This window comes from Sebastes umbrosus, chromosome 4, assembly GCF_015220745.1.
Source record: "Sebastes umbrosus isolate fSebUmb1 chromosome 4, fSebUmb1.pri, whole genome shotgun sequence".
NCBI classification, from domain to species: Eukaryota; Metazoa; Chordata; class Actinopteri; order Perciformes; family Sebastidae; genus Sebastes; species Sebastes umbrosus.
In genome coordinates, this window is record NC_051272.1 from 25769217 (window position 1) to 25791327 (window position 22111).

Consider the following 22111-nt stretch of genomic DNA (forward strand, 5'->3'; position numbering starts at 1 on the left):
GTAGTTCTGTTGCCTAAACCTAACCAAGTAGTTTTGTTGTCTAAACCTAACCAAGTAGTTCTGTTGCCTAAACCTAACCAAGCAGTTCTGTTGCCTAAACCTAACCAAGTAGTTCTGTTGTGTAAACTTAACCAAGTAGTTATGTTGCGTAAACTTAACCAAGTAGTTCTGTTGCGTAAACTTAACCAAGTAGTTCTGTTGCGTAAACTTAACCAAGTAGTTATGTTGTGTAAACTTAACCAATTAGTTATGTTGCGTAAACTTAACCAAGTAGTTCTGTTGCGTAAACTTAACCAAGTAATTATGTTGCCTAAACCTAACCAAGTAGTTCTGTTGCCTAAACCTAACCAAGTAGTTTTGTTGTCTAAACCTAACCAAGTAGTTCTGTTGCCTAAACCTAACCAAGCAGTTCTGTTGCCTAAACCTAACCAAGACTGAAAACTGAAAATAATTATTATTTAAAAAGAAAATAATAAGTCATCAAAGTATAAAAATGAACACCTCATGGGACTCAAACCCTGGCCTCCCTGGGTGAAAGTTCTGAGTTTGACCCGTTCGTCCACCACAACCTACTCCCTCCACATACATTGTCACTTTTTATATTAATACTAGTATTACTACTACTACTACTAATAAATCTTTCTGCTAGAAAGGGCTTTCTGGCAGAAAAGCCTTCGGCTAACTAACTATTATTAAATTAAGTAGCATATTCAACTTGATCGGGTGTAGATAGCCGATAGCTGCCGTTTGAGTCTTTTGACTAAGATGCAAAATCCATTATTATTGTTGTTGTTGTTGTTGTTGTTGTTGTTGTTGTAATTGTAATTATACATTTCTCCGCTGTGGTAATGGAGCATTGGATGAGAACTGAAGAATTCAAATTGCTGCCACTGAAACCCCCACCAGCATAAACAATCTGAGACAGAAAGTAAACTGTGTGAGAGACTTGACCTTGTGTTGTGTAATCGTACTCTTCCTCCCCATTCTCACATACACGAATACAGACACTCCTCCAACATGCAAGTGCTGACATGGTGAAACAACGCATTAATAATTCATAAAATAACCAATTTCAACTCCCTCACAGTCTCAGTCACGTCTTGATCCATGCTTTCTCTTTCTTACCGCTGCGCTTCACGAATCAATATCCCGAGGTGTAAAGTAGTAACAGAGGCTACTGTGCGATGATATAGACGTATACATGAACTACTTTGAATCCTCTGTAACCAGTGAAAAGATGTGAGTTGCAGTTCAAACAAATTTTGACAAGTGTCTTCTACTGCTGTGTCCTTCGAATGAAATGCAGACCTTACCAGACAGATGGTTTTAACCTAGAAATAGAGAACAGACGTGCGCATTTGTTAAAGAGACAATTATGAATTCAGCCCGGGGTTTGGCGCGTGATCAAATCGCTGTGCCTCTGTGATGTTTCTGCAGCTTTGATCTCTCTGTGTTAACTCTTTCTGTGCGGCTGCCTCGTGCCCGCGGTCGCCTCGGCCTGGGTTATAGGCCCATATGATTTGAGAGTGCTTCCTGTTTGGCCTCCAGGCAGAATCACTGAAATCGTTTTGGCATGCGAGTTGTGAAGCAGATTCTCCTCACAACTGTATGCCCGGGGTTGCGGCCTTTGCATATACAGAGGTCAATTTTTTTTTTTTTCAATACAACTGTGACAGGTTCATATCGAAACTAATCTGCTGTGGCATGTCTCTTGTCACAAAGCAGGTAAAATGTTAAAAAGTACAAAATGTACAGTTTTTTTCTGACTGCTCAAAGTGTGTACCTCAGTCTGGCAAATGCTCATGTTTTCTAGTGTTTCTGTGTAATTCACTTATATCACATGGAAACTGTAAATGGGTTTGATTTAGAAGGAGTATCCCGAGTAGCAGCCTGCCTCTCAGACTGTATCTTTCAGCACCATGGAGAGCGACAGGCCCACATTGGAAAAGCAGCCTAGTGCCCCACTGAATATTTGATTCACTCAGGCATTACTGATCCAGGGTGGTATATGCTTCCAAGGAATCATGAAAAAGCAAAAACCCACACACTGATCCACATATATTTATTCACTCACGCACGCACTAAGTTGCAGTTTCATAGTTGCCCTGAGCTAACAGTAATGCAGTCTGATACAACAGCCCTGAGATGAATCCTACCGTCATTGAGGTTATAGTTCAGTTTTTGCTGAAACTGTTTAAACCTGCAGTAGGCAGAATGTTTTTGGCATCATTGGGCAAAGTGTACTGAGAAAAAATCTAGACTTCTGCATCTCCTCATGGCTCTGTTTTCAGGCTTTAAAAAATCTAGCCTGTGACAGGAGACTTTGGCCAATCACAGGTCATTTCAGAGAGAGAGCGTTCCTATTGGCTGTTTGGAGCTGCTGTCAATCACTCGCAAACTCTGATGAAATGGTCAAACTGGGCAGCGCTGATCAAATATGAATCAATATTCTGTTACTGTAATGTCTATTTCTCAAATGTTTTCAGAAACATCTTGTAGTGTACTGTTTAGCTGTAAAATTAGAAAGTTTGCTCCGGCTGGTGGGCGGTGCTTGGTATTTCCTCAACTGATCTCAACATGGCGGCCGGGTCACAAACTTTCTCATTACACAAATTAGAGTGCATTCACTTTTCGTAGGTACAGCTATGAACGGTGTATGAGAACATACTGCAAGGAAGTCAAACACCCATTGGAAAACATATTTAACTTCATGCTGAGAATATAGACACAGCTAATATTCCCGCATTACCCCCACAGGACTCTTTTTTGCAGTTAATATACGAGAAATCAAGATACTTGACAGTTTTATAGTAAAAGTAAATGAACAATTGCGCTGTCGGACGTCAATCAAATTGATCGAACAGGTCCTCATTTTTATAATGTGCTTATTAGATTTCTCTCCGAGAGTTAGATGAAAGGATTTATACCACTCTCATGTCTGTATGGTGAATATGGAGCTACAGCCAGCAGCCTCATAGCTTTGCTAACAGACTCAAAGCAAGGGGAAACCAACCCGTTCTCACTCCCAACTCATCCAATACCAGCGTTTGGTAAGCGCCCCTCGGCATCAGAAACCGACATACCGAGGGACCCTTTAGCGTCAGTATGTGACGGGGAGACCGGGCTTTCAACTAATTCCAATGTGAACCCTCCCATGGCGTTATTCGTGACGTAGTATTAATAGCGTGAGAGTCCGTTATGGACGGGCGAGAGGGCTGGTGGATGGGTCAAACAAACCCAATATTTTCAGCCCGGAGACCGGTGTTCGTGTCCCGTGTGAAACTAAAAGTTGATTATTTGTCACTTCAGTCTTTAGTCTCGTGACTCTTCGATATCGTCAGTCCCGTGAGTCCTGTGAGTCGTTAGTCATGTGACTCGTTAGTATCGTCAGTCACGTGACTCAGTAGTCACGTGAGTCGCTAGTCAGTGAGGTTAACGCCAACCATGACTGTTTCCTAACTGTTACCTAAACCCAACTTCCTGTGAAAACGGAAGTTTCTTTTGAAAGGACACTATGCATGTAACGAGCGCATATTGACACGCCGTCCCTGGTCCGTCCAAAAGTAACGCAAGAGGGGTACCCCGTGCATTGGTCTCCGATGCCGAGGGGAACTGACCAAGCGGCGGTATTCGACGAGTTGGGAGTGAGAATGTGTTGGGGAAACGGTAACCTGGCTCTGTACAAATGCAACAAAATCCGCACCTCTAAAGCTCACTGATTTGTACTTCGGGGTTTTCTCATTTTAAACATCAACTTTTCTTCTATTCTTATGACCACAAATGTGACCTGTAGCAGTCAGGACATTTTTTTTTCTCTCTGTCTGAGTCTGAGTCTACCTCTTTCTGCACCTTCAGCAGAAACACTGTCACACAGAAACACAGGATATTTTTTGTCTCTGGATACTCTCTCTCTTCTTCATTGCCCTCTGTCTCTCTCCTGCTCAAGCATGCTGGCGGCCATTTAATGAAATGGTAATCTTATCACGCTGTTGCACGGGTGTTTGTGTGTGAGTGTGTGTGTGTTCTTTGATCCGTCTGTCATATGGCCGTACAGCTGTGTGCTGACATGATTACAAAGGCCTGGCCAGATGTGCTGACCAGCTGTCTATGACACAGGCTCTGTTTTTGTTTGTGTGTGTGAGGGATGAGAGGCAGCATATTGTCCTAATGACAAGGGCAGGTCCAGAAACAACACCACTTCTCACTTTTTTAACAGCGCTGTGGATGCGCTTGTTGTGCCCACGTGAGTGCATCTTAGAACGTAAGCAAGAATACGATTGGCTCGTAGCGTTGGCTCCATTCAGCACTTCCCACTTCACTGACACTTGAGCCCACAAGGGAAATGTTGTGTGTGTGTTTGCGATCGAGACGGAGAACGTGGTTGCAGTCCTTATATGGTCATGTAGTTTGGTTAGAGCGAGTGCGTTTGCTACAGAATGAATCAGAGTGCTGTTACATCAGAGGTACGGGCAGGCGGGATGGATCACTTGCACTCCTATTGGAACACACACTTCCGTTTGAGTGTGTGTGTGTGTGTGTGTGTGTGTGTGTGTGTGAGAGAGAGAGAGAGGAATGACAGAAACACACATACTCAGATGGCCTACTTTTCAGCAACATGGGGATGTAAGGACTATTATGCAGCAGTGAGTGTGGGATGTGCAGAGACATGGTGTGAATGATTGAGAATGGATGGACAGAAACTTATTACTTTTTCAAGTTATTTGATCAAAAATACGACTATACACATAACAGAGAGGAGGTGAACTACTCTGAGACCGCTGTGAAATTATTGCAGTTTTGGGATATTTCTCAAAGTTTTATTCAGGTCAGAAACCATAATCGTTTGACAGTAAGAATCACTTTATCACCATACATAATAAAGGAAAGGACACGACTCAGATCAAACTGTACCTTTCATGCCATGGACAGAATAAATAAAATGTGACATAAATTGATATTTCTCGAAAGGAATTAATGCAAAAATAAATAAATAAAGAAGCAAATTAAAACAGATTTATCAATTTATGTCACATTTTCTCAATTAATTAATGGCTGCATTTATTTTTAACATTATTTTTGCTACATTTAATGACATTTATAAATTTATTGAGTCATTTATTTATTTAGTTTTTATTTTGGCAGGTTTCGTCCTCCATAGTTTTTTAACCATGTTTCAAATAGGTCCAGTGTTGTGCCCATCGACAGCTGTTTCCACCAGTCAACGGCATGGGATTGTCTCCCAACTGGGTTATCCATCTAGCTACATAAAGAATAGTGACTAGTGTGGATGAGACTGACACAGCTGTACAGGTTGTTGTAAGATGCCTTACAGCAATAACAACTCTAATGTTATCAATGTGAATAATATAAATGTATTAAGTTTATTTCACTACGGGAGAGCAAACATGATCTGAGAGGTATTTGTAAGTTTACTGTACAAAAAGCTAAAACGAGTATTAAACGGAGATGTATTTCTATAGTTGGGGTCAAATTATGGAACAATGCTAATAAAAATATAATAATGTGTAATTTACATTTGGTTTACAAAACAATGGTTTACAAAGCTATTTTTTAGGGTTACAAGTGTGAATGATTTTTTTATTTCTGGAGGGTAGCTTAATTTGATAACAATATAGATTGGGCATATATAAGCATTTTGATTCTGACTTAATACAAAGACTGCTGACTTTATTTATACTGTTTGTACTGTTTATACTTATTGTATTATGTGTGATGACTGAATAAAATACTACCACTAATACTACTACTACTACTTCTACTACTACTACTACTACTAGTCTAACGAAATTGCAATTCAGTATGATTATCGGGCTACAATGAGAAAAGGCCCCTACATGAAGTCATAATGCTTAGCTGATATTGAAAACCAAAAAGATGATACTGTATACACCGTGAACTTGGGGTTTTGGTGCCATTGAATGTCTGGGGGCTCCGCGGCAGTTCCTCATTTTGCGCGGTTGGTAGTCAAGTTTTGTATCCAGCAACTGTTGATTGTTTGTTTCCCGTCTGTGCAATACATGATGGTAGTTATAGCTCTTGAGTTATTGACCACTGATTGGACATTACACTTTAGGATACATTGTGGTATCATTTTAGTCCACTATAGGGCATGATAATTATCAACGAAAACTTCCCCGTGATCAGTACCTAACCTCAACTATTCGTGGTCAATGCCTAACCTTAACCATCTCGCAAGAGTTTCCCAAATTGTGGGTTACCTTCTAGACACGACCCATTTAACAATGGCGGGTTTGAGCAGGATGTCCCTTTCGCATAAATAACGATTCTAGTGGTGATTCTCTGCGATCCATCCAATCAGTGGTCTGCAGTGTCTTAACCCCACCCTCTCTTTCTCCTCTTTCTTTAGGAACATTTCAAGGCCAGTGGGTTGGCGGGATGCGGCACGGCTATGGAGTTCGCCAGAGTGTCCCATACGGCATGGCGGCCGTCATCCGCTCCCCGCTCCGTACCTCCATAAACTCTCTCCGCTCCGGTTCGGAGCACAGCAATGGTACAGCTCTGCTGGACCGGACCGGGGCGGTGGTTCCTGGTCCTCCTGCGGTTCCTGGCACTTTGACCACCAGCGTCTCCATGTGCAGCACGGGCAGCAGCGGCAGCAGCCCCGCTGTGTCTCGTGGAGGCTTCGTGCTGACGGCACACAGCGAGGCTGAGCTGCTGAAGGGGAAGAGGAAAGGCGGGCTGTTCCGGAGGTCCATCTTGTCTGGGCTCAAGCTGAGGAAGTCCGAGTCCAGGAGCTCCCTGGCCTCCCAGAGGTCTAAACAGAGCTCGTTCAGGAGCGAGGCTGGGATGAGTACTGTGTCCTCTGCTGCATCTGATATCAACTCCACTATCAGGTAATAACATGAGTAGATGATGGAAGGGATTGGGGTGGGCAAGCTCTAATGCAAGTCAGGTAGAGGTATGGTCTACTAGTTAGTGAGGTTGTCTCCAAACTGAAGAAGAAAAGCCCATGGGTGTATAATAAGATAATAAAAGTGATGACTTACAGCCAGTATATCCATTATTACAGCCGCATACAGCTAGCAGGAAGCTGACAGAACCGGATATGCCGAATATATGGATTCCATGGCAGCGCCATCTAGCAGCTGGTGTCAAAAAAGCACCAGAGTTTCTCTTTGCTTCTATACTCTTTGCCCTTAATGACCCAAATCTGTGGTGGTTATAGCGACCGATAACGCCTATTTAATGGCCTAATAACAGTTGAATCGGGTGCTTTCATGCAGAAACATGTCAAAGCAGTTTCAATGCCATTTAATGGGAAGATTAAATCCTACATACTGTACCGGCTGACTGCATTCCAATAACTCTCCCTTTGAAAATGAGAAGTCCTAAAAAAACAAGCAACAGTTGAATAATTGGAGAGTTATGTGTGTTATATCAACTCTGTCATGAGGTAATTGAATGAATGAGAGTGGGGAGAAGGGTGGAGTGAGAGGACAAGGAGGGATGACGTACTGAAAAGAGCCGTCCTTCATCTGAAGGACATCAAGGCAACAACAAGCACCTGTCCTATTTAAGTGTCTTCAAAATGGATTGGCACGCGATCCAAAGTGGCCTATAGGTCAAAAGGTCAATTTACTGGTCAGCTGGCTTGATAAAAAGTTTACATTGTGTCATCCAGTGATAAGCCTGTTATCTTTGTCTCTCTGCTCCGCTGTTGTCCACTCTGTTTGTCTTTTAACATTTTCTGATCAATCATATTGGACACACCAGCTCAGAGTCCGTCATAGAGTGGACATGCTGCTGGCTACTCTGATTTACAAATGAAAAATTAAATCCTGCTTCATTCATCTTGTAAACAGCAGCGCCTCTGACATGAATGTGGTGAATCAAATGTGTACTACCGGAAGGACTTAGTGTAAAATTCCAAGTACGCTGGATTGAGGTGGTTTATTTTTAAAGGCACCAATTACTAGACGACACGAGTCAGCAGCTCTTTACCCTGTTTGTTGGCTAAGTGGCTGACAGCATCTTATCAGGTCTGATTAGTTATTGGCAAGGCTGATAAGGAGAGAAACCTCTAGGTTTTTTCCATTCTACTGCTGTAAGCATGAACAGAAAAAGCCACTGAGGGCTTATGTATGAATGTAAGATCAAATAGCCTACAACATTTTTATGTAATGTATTGCTATTAATCAATTATTTACTAATGTGTTAGATATTCCTATCATTTGAACATATTATAGTGATACATCTTATGCCGGGCCAGTGAAAACATACTAAACGACAGTACAGATCTAATTAATGGGCCAGAGGAGGCAAGATGAAAACAAGCCTATGTGAATACTGGTTGAGCAAGACACTTATTATAACTGCAACTAAAGTTATTATGAATAGTTCAACATTTTGGGAAATGCCTTTATTTTCTTTCCAAGTGACGAATGTTCTGGAAGTATTTCTTGACAAACAAAAGTCGGGCTTTTTCTTACCCTCCCTTTACACCTGCCATATAAAATGTGTTTTGGGTGATCGGATTGCGTTTTCAATCCACATAACAACTACGTGGGTGGAAATACGTAATGCTACGTCTGTCCTGAGTACAATTTGTTGGGCTCCGGAGCTTCGGCATTAATCAACAGCGAACATTCAAAGCTTTGGCCAGGTGTGTTAGGTGGGGGTGGAGATGGAGGTGGAGCGGACAGGGTTCAACCTGCTGCACGCTTCCAGCGCTCCTCCGGTCGCTGGACCAGAGAGATTGCCGCCACCGCCACCGCTCTGTCTGGGCTCAGCTTCTCCTTTCCTAATCCCTCTGTGTGTGCGAGTGTAGACTTGCGGGCCTTCTACCCTTAAACGGCGCCGTTTTGAGGCTGATTTCTCTGTGCATTACACACCGCCTCTCCGGCAGTGCCCGGCTGCAAGCCCTACGTAATACAGGCTTCCTTTCAGCCCTTTCAGACAGAGCGATCGGATCTCAATCCGATCTCAATGTGGACACCGAGACACAGTAATACCAAGTGTAAATATAATCAGGTTAAATCATATCTAGATTCAATCTAGATATGAGACACATTTTAATGCCAGATGTCAAGGGGGTCACACCGAGGTTGCCAGCTTTGGTACCATCATGCCTGTAAAGAAAAACCTGTGCTCACCGACCATACCTGACAACACATGCTGTAGCCTGTGAGGCTGCACAGAAGTGCAAATTAAACAAAAGAAATAGAACATATTAGATTGTTGAACTTTAGAGATGGTGGTACGGTAGGCATGTTTTTCAACTTTGGACAGAGTCAGGCTAGCTGTTTCCCCCGGCTTCCAGTTTTTATGCTAAGCTAAGCTAACCACTTCCTGACTCCAGCTTTATATTTATTGCACAGACATGAGATTGAAATCATTGCCATTGGTGCATTAGTCTTTCTGTCACATTATGGTAGAGCTCTCATAGCTTACCTGTAGGATGTAGGCATATTGATGGAACACACCAGCCAAACCAATGCAACCTTTCACCTTTCCAGTCTCGGAGATGCAGACGCAGAGTTGGCCGTCGCTGACGACGATGTGGACGCCACGGCAACGGAGACCTACTGCGGGGAGTGGAAGAATGACAAGCGGACGGGATTCGGTGTGAGTCGGCGGTCCGACGGGCTACAGTACGAGGGGGAGTGGCTTAGCAACAAACGCCACGGCTACGGCTGCACCACGTTTCCTGATGGCACAAAAGAGGAAGGGAAGTACAAACAGAACATCCTGGTGAGCGGCAAAAGGAAGAACCTGATTCCCCTCCGGGCCAGTAAGATCAGAGAGAAGGTGGACCGAGCCGTGGAAGGAGCGCAGAAAGCGGCCGACATCGCCCGGCAGAAGGCTGAGATCGCTCTGTCCAGGTAGTGGCTTTATGGTTTGTGGATGAGTCTGTATGTCTGTCTTTCCTGTGTTTGTCATTTCCCTCCATTACTTTGGTTGAAATAACAGGCCACCTAGTCCAGAGGTTTGTGTGTATGCTGGCTAGTTCAGGGCTAATGTATAATCTGAATTGACAAAGGCCTTTAAAGTCTCTGAAAACGGACATAACAATGCCTTGTTTTATTAGGCTATAACTAATCAAAACTCGGGTTTGGTATAATTTCCGGGACAAGCAGGACAGAATACAGGATTTGGGACAACTGCTCGGAATTCGGGACTGTCCTGAATTTTTCGGGACGTCCGGTCACCCTACTGATGGCTCCATGTGTCTGAATCATTGGTGGCGTTGTCTCTTCATGTAAACACTTGTGGATGGCCCCATTCAGCTTTTGAATTGAGATCAATGACAGACTAAGAACAGGATTAAGGTTAAGAAGAAAGTAGGGTTAAGAAGGTTATTGTACAAGTGAAATAGCAAGTGAAGCGAGACCATCAGGAGCTGTTTAGACTCTGATGAAGCTGCTCTGATGAATGGAAATGAGAGCCCGCTCTTATTATAACTCTGCTCATTGAACCAAAACAATGAGCACAGTTGGGGTTATGATGTTAATGGGCGTGCCCTGACCTTCTTTACAGCAGCTAGAAACTTTTGGACAAGAATATTAAGCAACAATTTTTGTTTTTCAGCTCAGGGCTCAGAAATTAATTAGCTGTCCTGGGACCTGTAGTCATGGATACACATCGATACTCTTGTCATTTGGGGACCCATCAGAAGTAGGCTTATGACCCATTTTAGTCCCAGACCTTGTTGTTTAAGGAACCATAGGGCCATGGATACAGTAGTTCTGTGGCAGTGCTTGCTGTTCTTTTTTTTAAAAAACATAATTTGAAGATTGTACAGCGAGGTTTGGATAAGAAACTTTAACAAGTGTCAAGGTGAACATTTGGATAATGAGTTCAGTCCAGGGATACAAACTGAGCCAGCAATTTGGCAGCAAGCTTCAGAAGAATCCCATTCCACAGTTCAATTTATATCCACTATAAGATGGTTTGCCTGAGCCAGCTCTGAAAAGTAATACAGAAGGTCACAAGTAAAACATCTATCTTAGTTCCCCAATGGCTGTATCGGTATTTAAACAGTATTTCCCTGGTACCGTAGCAACAGCCTTGAGTATTTAGAAAAGTAGCTTAATATGATGTAATTTAACACATATGTCCTGGCCTAAAGGTTAGAGAACTGTGCTTATAGAGTGTGACAGGAAAGAGTCCTAAAATCCGGATATGAGTTAGCATTTTAGCACTTCCGGTTCCCTCGTCTGGAAGTCAATGGGTTTTTTCAATGGGTTTTTAGTTAGATGCCTGAAATAAGGTCTGTGGTTAACACAAGCTGAAGAGATTTTAACGTTTTGTTCTACGATATAAAATACGTCAGTAAATATCCCACTTGGGAATTCTGAAGCCTTTCCGTGTCTTAAAGAAGGCGGTTGCTAACAAGTGGCTACATGAGACTACTTAACATCATCACGCCAACTCTCAAACTCAACTTTATCAAGTTCATTTATGAAGATTATCTTGCTGAACAAAACGTGTAAGTATCATAAACATTTGTTTGCCACAGAGTTTATTTTCTGCAATAATCCAAAACCCAATGGAAAAATCCCATTGACTGTTTGTCGAGGGAACCAGGGTGATGCTAACTTCCAGGTTGACCTACAAAAATACCTGACATCTGGCCCATATGAGCTGGACCTGTGGCTGAGTTGAGGAAGCCAGAGTCAACGCCGTCATTCAAGGCCAAATGTGGGCCATAAGAGAACTACAGATGTGGGCCACATCTGGGCCAAACATTTATTGCTATCTGGATTGGCAGTTGTACCATACAGATTACAGCCATAAGAGAAATTCAACAAACTTTGGATGTTTGTTGTCATGGGCTTGACACAAACAAGAAAATTACTTATACCGCCTGACTTGCATTTCTAAAACTAAGGGGTGTGATTATGACTCATAATATAATGGCAAGAAGTCCTAATAGGTAACACTTTATAATAACCATCATTTATAAATTGTAAATTGATAGTTAATTAAACTTAGTTAATAGTTATTTTACTGTTAACAAACAATGAAATGATAATTAATAATGTTTACTAATTCTTAGTAATGCTATAATTTATGTTATTCCAACAGTTTATTGTTGCACATATTATAACATTGTATATACTATATACTATATACTGTATATAAGTATTTGTTAATGATTAAAATATTATTTATAAACTTTAAAGAAATTGTTTGTAAAACATATATAAACATTACATAGTTAGATATTTGTAACACTTTGTTAATGGTAAATATTTGGTTTGTAAACCGTCTATAAACATTATTTGGATGGCTATTATAAAGTTACAACTGATGATTATAATACTTTGTTAAATGGTTAATAAATACTTTGTAAAGTATCTATAAACATTATTTAGACTGTGTCAAAGGTTAATAATTGGTTTCTGGTCCATCTAATCTATGTCATGTTTATAGATGTTTTACAAACAATATCTTAAAGGTTTACAAATCATTTGGTAATCACTAACAAATACGTAATATAGTTTATATAATGTTATAATGTGTGCAATAATAAACTGTTAATAAATAGTTTACTAATGTAATCAGAATGTAATTGTCTCCTATCAGCTATGATACAATATAGAATTTATAAACGAATTATTTCATATTACACAAATGAATGATAATATAACATAAGTTATAGCATTACTCATAATTAAACATTATTAATTTAATTATCATTTAATTGTTTTTATAACAGTAAAATAACTATTAAGTAAATTTAAAAAGGAAGCAGATCCTGTAACTTAAGTGTTATCCAAGAAGACACCTAGCCTCCCAGTGCCAGCACACGTGTTTTCCTCTATTGGGTTATGTTGTACAACAGATGTCCTGTCCTGCAAAGGAAATATATGAGCCACAATTGGGATAAATGGCTGCAGAGTGAAAACAGCCTCAGACGGCCGGGTTAGTGGCACTGAGTTTGTGAATGAACCGGTTGTCCGAAAAGGGGATCTGATTAGCAGTTGACCTTGAAACAGATCAATAATGTAACACACTGACATCATGGTCAATAACTGTAACTTACATGTATGTACATGTATATGTCCTTGTGTTTGCGTTAGGGCTGTCAAAGTTAGCGTTTTAACGCCACTAATTTCTTTAACGCATTAACGCACCTTGCAAATTTTAGGTTGTAGTAGGCTCAGTTTTAAAGATAGAGTGAAGATACTGGTATGCAACTAGAAAACCTAAGTAATTCACAGGTATCGAGGAAAAACTGTCATGGCCATTTCCAAAGGGGTTCCTTGACCTCTGACCTCAAGATATGTGAATGAAAATGGGTTCTATGGGTACCCACGAGTCTCCCCTTTACAGAAATGACCACTTTATGATAATAACATGCAGTTTGGGGCAAGTCATAGTCAAGTCAGCACACTGACACACTGACAGCTGTTGTTGCCTGTTGGGCTGCAGTTTGTTATGTAATGATTTGAGCATATTGTTTATGCTACATGCAGTACCTGTAAGGGTTTCTGGACAATATTTGTCAGTGTTTTGTGTTAATTAATTTCTAATAATAAATATAACGATACATTTGCGTAAAGCAGCATATTGGCCAACTCCCATGTTGATAAGAGTATTAAATACTTGACAAATCTCCCTTTAAGGTACATTTTCCACATATAAAAATGTGCGTTTGATTTGCGATTAATCGCGATTAACTATGGACCATCATGCGATTAATCACAATTAAATATCGTCAAGACTGAGATGGACAAGCTTGTTAAGGGGCGAGAGAAAACAAAAGAGTATGACAAAGAAATGAGAGATAACGAGAGTGTAAAAGTGGGAGTTAGAGAGAAAAAGACAATAAGAAAGTGAGACAGAAAAAAAAGTAAAAGTGAGATTTCCGCATTATGGCAGACAGCCCAAGAGAGAGCAGAGAGGCTGAACTAGAGGCATACAAACACACACAAGCAAGAGGATACATGAGTCGAATCACTAAAGATCCAGTCCTATTAGTCCTGATGACAGTCTTCAGCTGAGGCAGTACGGCCACAGCTGCTCACCTAACTCATCTCACACTGTTGATAAGTCGCGCAGAAAGAGAAAGAAAGAAATGTAGACAAATTTAAAGTTCACATCAGTCACTGGCTTGTTTTATATTACGATGATTAGATCTCTCCGCTCTTGTATGATTTTTACGTTGTGACAGAACTGTAATGAACAGATTGTCACATAAACCACTGAGACCTCAAGCTCAAACTTTGTCCCATGTATAGCCTTATGCTAATAGAAGTGGTCTGGCTGACTGGGAGGACTGGTAAACTCTCTGTTTTGTTAGGATTAAGGCTGTCAATTGATTCAAATATTTAATTGCGATTAATGAATGATTTTCCATAGTTAATCGTGATCAAACGCAAAGTAATCGTACAATTTTTTATCTGTTCAAAATTAACCCTAAAGGGAGATTTGTAAAGTATGTAATACTCTTATCAAAGAAAAAAAAGAAAAGAAATTAGTGGCGTTCAAATGAATTTTCGCTATATTATCGCGTTAACTTTGACAGCCCTAATGCAAACACAATACATATTTATATACGTACATGTACATGGTACAACGGATTCCTCAGGTTTTCTAGTTTCATATGATGCTAGTATTTTCACTCTAGCTGTAAAACTGAGCCCGCTACAACTTATGAAACATTGATTGTGTAAAGTCATTTTTAGGTTGCCTGATATTACCCTGAAGTTTTTCCTTGAAAATCATTTAACCTTAAAAGGTCTGTGGGTTTGAACACTGTTTGACTGAATCTCATGAGTTGTAATTTGGACCCTGGTGGATCTGGTAAGGTTAAGACATTAAAGAAAAGAAAGGTGTAAAGCTAAATAGTCGGATCATGCAAACTTAACTAATGTATGCTGAAGAGGATTGTGCTTGGATATTTGGAGGGCAGGAGCTCATGCACAAGGGAGGGGGGACTTAAATTATTTTTGGGGAGGGACAGCGTGTCCTTGTTTAAAGTAGGGTGCCACTTTTCGCATGCTTAAAGCAGATAAACACTGATCTCAATACAAAAAGTACTTGACTGAACCTATTTCATGAGGGCAGTCCGAGTAGCAGAGGAGAGACAAGACTAAGAGTCTACAGCCACGTTAGTGGCTTTGTGAGGCAAAGCACCACTCAGGTGCTTTCAGCTAAATGCTAACACATCTTAATTTAGCGTATTAGCATGCCAACATTTGCTAATTATCACTAAACACAAACTACAGCAGGGTAATGGGAATGTCATTAGATTTGCAGGTATTTGGTCATAAAACAAAGTATTGCACAAATAAAAATGTTTGACCTGATGATGGCGGTGGAGGAAAATTAAGAGATTTTATTACAATTTATTTAGAGGGGAACATTAATGTCTGTACCAAAATCATGGCAATCCATCTCATAGTTGTTGAGATATTTCAGAAAAAGCCAAAAATGTCACCCTGCTGGTGGAGAGGAAAATGAGAAAATGTCAGTGGATCATCAAAGTTGTTAGGATTCATCCTATTGGGACCATGAATGTCTGTTTCATCTCAACCCGTCCTGTAGTTATAGACTCCACTATGAAGTTGGATTCATATAATTCTTCCAGAGCACCATAGAAACTCACGACAAACTCTTTTGTGACTTGTTACTTTCAATTCAATTCAAAACATTCTTCATTTGTCCCTCAAAGGGCAATTTGAAGGAAGCGAGTTTGCAAACCCAAATGCAAATAAACAATTCATTCACACACATAAAACAATCTAAAAATACAAATAAGACCATATTGAGATACACAGGGAGTAATGGTTGACAATTTCCAACACCACGATGACACCTTATGTCAAAAAGTGTCAAAGTGCAAGTGCATTTATGAATCTATATACAACTGACCACGTCTTGTACTGCGGCTTTTCACAAGTCTAATGACCACTGGGATAAAACTAAACTCCCTTTTATTTGTTTTATATAATCTATAACACATTCCTGATGGCATCAGGTTAAAGAAGTCATGGAGGACGTGTAGAGTAACTTACAAAACGTGTTCAGTATTAAAGCTGCAGAGGGTAGAAATGGAGCAAATATGATAAAAAAATAAATGTTATTTTTATAAAATGGTCACTATATCCTGACAGTCGTGCATGAGACAAGTAATCTGAAAAAAATCAAGTGCCTCTGTGTCCGCCGTTGTCCTCCGGTGTCCTCCGGTGTCCTCCAGTGTCCTCCGGTGTCCTCCGGTGTCCTCCGGTGCTCCTAACGGCATCTTTCCAATGATAGTAGCTCGCAGCACTAGCTCCAAATCTCCCTAAATCTAGCGAGAAAGTCACCAAGTCGTCAACACTGACAGTCCGTCCCTTCAGGCCTCCCTCCAAAGCCACTCCTCCAAAATGATCATTATGAACGTAAACAACGAACATGGCTATTGTTAGTAGTCACAGCTGTCAGGCTAGCAGCTTGTGGAAGACTCCGGGGACGCACAGAGAGTGCACAGGCAGAGTGCGCACAGGTAGACAGATAGGCAGGTGGGCAGACAGGCAGCACGTCCATTGGACGGGTTTATTACAGTCCTGCTACAGCCACAGATATTTCTCTTTTTTTGTCAGAGCATTTGATTTAATGATTGCTGATGTAGTCAGAGTTTCAACAAATATAACAAAAAATGTTTTTGAAGAACATTACCAGTCCTAGCTTTAAGCTATGCAAGGGATCTTTGTGTTTTGCCAATAATTTTAGAGCTGATGTCAACAACACCTTGATAAAGGGATGTAAACCCAGAAAAAAATGAATGAACGCTCTTTAACTTTTCTATTATGCATTAGATAATATAGTCAGATTGATGTTGTCTCCTGAGGAACAGCTGGTATTCAGATTTAGAAATACTCAAAAATCTAAATTTACACTAAATTTAAAAACCATAACGTTTTTCAGCATCTGAGATGAGGTCTTTGAAACAAACGCAGCATAAAGTATTCAGGACACTGCTGCATCTACTCAGCAGTGAAAGTAGATGCAGCAGTGATGAAACCCCGATGAAAGTTCAGTGCAGACAGTCCAGATGCAGGTTGCTGCTTTTATAGGATAATGGCAGAAATCCAACTTAACGCTCTGTTATAATTCAAACTGTACATACAGTACACTTGTAGCCTGGTCTTTAAACCAGCTCTTTCTTTGTGGTACACACATGCGCGCACACACACACACACAGAAATGTCTAACCCAGATTCCGACAGCAGCATAGCCGAGGACAGGACAGCCTCTCTCTGTGTGTCCCAGAACAGAGCAGCAGGGTATTTCCTTGTGGAACACCAGGAGAAACCCTGAGAGGTGAAACACAGTCACAGGATTTTCGCTGCAGATGCTCTTGGAGCTAAATGAAAGCACTATCTGGTTCAAGGATGATGCAGCTCTTTGTCCAACTTTCCTGGAGTGTGCACATGTTTCTAAATAGGTTGGCTGTTTATGAACATTTATCCAACTTCTTAAAGGGACTCGATGTAAGATTCATAAATTGCTTGTTAACAGTGACACCTGTGGCTGTTAAGTCAACGACAGTCAGCGTCCTGTTGCTCACGCTTGTTCTCGCACTAGGTAGACGCGAGCGAGCATCGGTCAAAACAATGAGGCAACACACACGAGACTGAACGTGACTGACAAGCATCATGTTGATTAACGTTAGCAACATTAGCAGCTAAAAACCACAATAATCCTCTATATATTTCATATGCTTGGCAGTAATGTTAGCTTACCAAATGAATCAAAGGCCCGGTTGATGTTCATCCTAGTGTTAACTTTTCCTGCTTCAGCCTCCTGACCGTGGTCAGAAGGCACAAGAGAGACACCGTAGTTTTGGTCTCCTGGGTCGGAGTCGATAACGTTACTCGCTCTGGAGTTAACCCCCGTCACTTCACTCAACAGCAGAGAAACAAGACACATTTCTGCACCAACTGCAACTTCCACTGTACATTCACTTCATATTCTCAAAGCTAAAATAACTACTGTTCTGCTGCTCTCTTGTTTTCTCTCACACTCGCCGCCGCTCTCGCTCTTTTGCTTCAGCACTCACTTCCCACGTGCACACACACTCCCACAACACTAGATATAACTTTGTTTTTTTGTGCCTCCGTGGAGTTTGTGTTGGACTCTGAGTTGTGGTGGTGGCTGGTCGTTTGTTGGCGTTAGCGGACTCCATTTTTCTAACCGAACATTAGCTATGGTTGCACACTGTTAGCCCTGTAAGCATAACTGAAATTAAAGGCATTCGCTCGTGTGCATGACGTCACATCCGTTGAATTTTTCCGGAAAAAACGGCCCGCAGTCTTCACATTAAAAGCAGTCTACAAGCTGATAGAGGAAAATAGAAAGTCGTGGAAGGTCTAATTATTTTAGGTTAGGTTACAACCTGTTCACCCATTGGCAATAAAACATTATTTATATGTGTAAAACGTTACATACAGTCCCTTTAATGTTGATCCATGTCAGGAGGCAGAGCTGACCTTTGACCTGGTCAGGTTCAGCTTCAGAACAAAATCCCAGAGCTGGTAGACATTCGGTGTCAGCTGTCCACGTGCCTGATGTTACAGTAAATCCCGGATTTGTATGTGTGTGTGTATGATACTAGGCTGATGTGCCCTGATCACTGTTGTCACATGTGCTGATGTAACTGATGTGGCATCAGGCTACCTGTGATTAGTTGGTACCAGATAAACACACCAGTGACTCACTGCGCTTTGTGGACGGAGCCATTCACTGCAATCCTGTGACCTCGTTTCATCAGCAAGCCTAAAGCCCAACACACACTCTCACGCGCACGCACGCACACACACACACACACACACACACACACACACACACACACACACACACACACACACACACGCACACACACACGCACACACACACACACACGCACACACACAGACACACGCAGACACACACACATCCCACATCCACCATTAGCGGTGATGCAAACCGGAAAGCTCTGTTAGATATTCAGGTATGAATCATCCTCATCAGCTGGTTCGGAGTAATGACGGAGATGATGGAGGAGCTTAGCATGAGTCCTGGATTAGACTAACTCTCCCTGTCTCTCCTCTCATCTCACCTCAGTGTGCCTGTGTTTGTCTTCCTCTGTGTGTATCTCTTCCATCTGCTGTTTGCTTTGGTTCTCCTGTTCTTCGCTGTCCTCCTTTATCTCCCTCGTCCTTTTGGCCTTGGTATCCCTGCTCATTCATTCTAGCTTCTTAACCCTCTGAGACCTACATAGACATGTTTTGGTCTTTTTTAGGGTGGTACAGGGGGCCTTTAGGGGGTGATAGTAGGTCAGCAGTAGATGTTACATAGAAGTGGTGTACATCATCTGAAAGTTGGGAACATGAAGATTAATTTGAGATGCAGATCGGCAAGTTGTGTGTGTCAAGTTTTTCTAGTCATGAGTCAGAAATAAACATGAATTAATTAATTCATTATGTAATTTAAATAAATGTGAAAGTGTATAAGGGCTTGGAACATTGTGATAGAAGTATATGATGGTCATTCCCATGCTCTATTATGTCTCATAAGTTGTTGCAGCAATTTTTGGGTTGATATCATTTGAGTTGAGAAGTGTAAATATATTTTCGGCTCATTATGAGACTGTGACGAGCTGGATGTCGGATCACTTTGAGTTTATTTGAATTAGGCTACACAATGGTTGAATATGATTGGATAAAGGTCCAACAAAAAGTCTCATTAACCCCCCTATTCTGGCGCCTATGAACTTGAGAATGGAGTTGGAATTGAGAGACGACGTTTACAACCGGATTGCTTCACAAGTAGCCAGATTAAAAGCAGATTTTTAACCGATAAAAAGCTAAATCATCATCAGACGATAGCTAGTTGGTTCTGAGATTGCATTTCGGCCAGTGCGTTCTGTCTCTTTTTGCTCTCCACGCAGACTATTTACCTGCATTCAACCAAAGCCCGCTCGAACATGATTGGTCAATACTGCTAGGACTCGTTGCCTCCATATCCAACATATGAATGCAAAATCTATTTATAGAGATTACTAAAGAAACTCATTGGTTTTACCTTGTTTCTGTTCAACTTTTCCCCTCCTAAGGTGAAACATACTATTTGAAAATGAACAGGACCGGACCGGAGGTGGCGTGTTGATATACACTTGTTACATGCCTAGTGTCCTTTCAAAAGAAATTTCATTTTTCACAGGAAGTTAGGTTTAGGCAACACAACCACTTCACTGACTAGTGACTCACTTGACTCACAGGACTGACGATAAAGACGAGTCATGTGATTAAAGACTGACACAACAAAATATGTCAACGTTACTTTTAGTTTCACACGGGACACGAACACCGGTCTCCTGGTTGAAAGTCTTGTGTTTGTTTGACCCATCCACCAGCCCTCCCGCCCGCTCTCAACGGACTCTCACGCTATTAATACTACGTCACTTGCTCTGACAGCCGAATAACGCCGCAGGTGGGTTTACATTGCAGTTAGTTGAGTTAGTTGTCGCTAAAGGGTGCCTCCGTGCGTCGTTTTCTGATGCCGACGGGCACTTGCCAAACGGCGGTATTTGACGAGTTGAGAGTGAGAACAGGTTATACAGACATTCATTGTCTCTAAGGCCAAGATAGTGAATATGGTATGCCTGCTAAACAGCCCGATGTGAAACCAGACAGTGGACACAACGGCAGCCATGTCTAATGCCAGTGTTTGTGGCTCTCAAATCTACAGTAAAACCATATTTCTCATGAACCCCTCCACCCCCCGCCTTGCTTTAATGTAGAGATGTAGAGGTTGTCAAGTTTTCGACACTGCTGTAATCACGCTGTCTCACAATGAATCTGGTAGGGATTCACAACACCTTTTAACTCCATCTTCTTTCTTCCTTTTCAGTCTCTCCCCATGCCATTCTCCATTACACCCTCTGTACCTCTCCTTTATCACACACTCTCCTCCCTCCCCCTCATCACCTCCCTATTGAACAGGCATCTTATTCTCTGCAGGCAGTTGATTCATCCTGAAACAGGTTGTTCCTGGGGAAGAGAGGAGTCGGACAGGATATTGTGGAGGAAAGGATGAGAGAGAGAGAGAGAGAGAGAGAGCGAGAGAGAGAGATATTAAAGAGGACCTAGTGTGCTTTTGTGCTGTTCCCTTTCCTTTAGTCTTTAGCCTAAAGTCCACGCCAAAGGGAGTTAAGGCCTTTGCACACCAAGTCCGTATTTTTCGTCCGAAATTGTTACAATTGTTGTAAAAATAAATACGACCTCACATTGTGTCAAACGTTGACACAACGACTCCGAAACTTTCGTCCATCATTAAAGTTTTTGGAACAGGTTTGATTTCCTGCATTTTTCTGCATCCGTCTAAAGCCAAAGGAGGGTTGTTTGACCACTCAGAGCCACCGTCCGTTCAAACGTCATCATCCAAAATGGCATCTGATAAACATTCACTTTGTCTCCCCGCACAAATCGCTTTATGATAAAAAAAATCAAAGAATACATAGATGTGGAATTAATTAAAGATAGATTGTGGCAGGTGATGGCAGAACAAACTGGAATCAGAGTTGATCACAAAACAAAGGATGTAAACTACTAAAGATTAGACAGTAGTGATTGTGCTTTAGGCAGCTAAACATTAGCTACTTGCTAATGTCATTCATTCATTAGCCCCGTTTGGGACTAGCGATATTCATTGCACCCACGTAGTTAATTCAGCTTTATCTCGTATTGCGAATTTTCGCAACGAATAGAATAATAAAACGGATCAGACTCCTAACTTGAAGTCCCGCCTTTTCTTCTGTAACATGGTGATGTCACCAAGTTATACATTTGCATAATACCTGCCTAGCGGTTTGGTACGCCCTCAAACATAGCTAGTTAGAGTGGAGCTGGAGCTGAGTCCGAAAAGTTTGGTTCGGTTGACCAATCCCAACAGAGTGGGCCAGCAGACCAATCAGAGCAGACTGGGCTGGGCCTTAAACTTGCATTCTTTCTAATAGCCAGCAGGGGGCGACTCCTCTGGTTGCAAAAAGAAGTCTGATTGAGAAAATGACCCTACTTCTCACTTGATTTATTACCTCACGAAACATTGTAAACATTTTATGGTCTCAATACAGCATGATGTTCATTTAGTAAATCAT

The 22111-nt window shown here is 41.5% G+C and overlaps 1 protein-coding gene across 1 annotated transcript in view; it reads left to right on the forward strand.

Annotated features, from left to right (window-relative positions):
• Window positions 1-22111, forward strand: part of jph3 (junctophilin 3) — a 56214-nt gene that overhangs the window by 13374 nt on the left and 20729 nt on the right. Inside the window, exons 2-3 of the mRNA XM_037767328.1 lie at window positions 6389-6875; window positions 9498-9863. Of these exons, the coding sequence (XP_037623256.1) occupies window positions 6389-6875; window positions 9498-9863 (853 nt within the window). The remainder of the gene's footprint in view (window positions 1-6388; window positions 6876-9497; window positions 9864-22111) is intronic.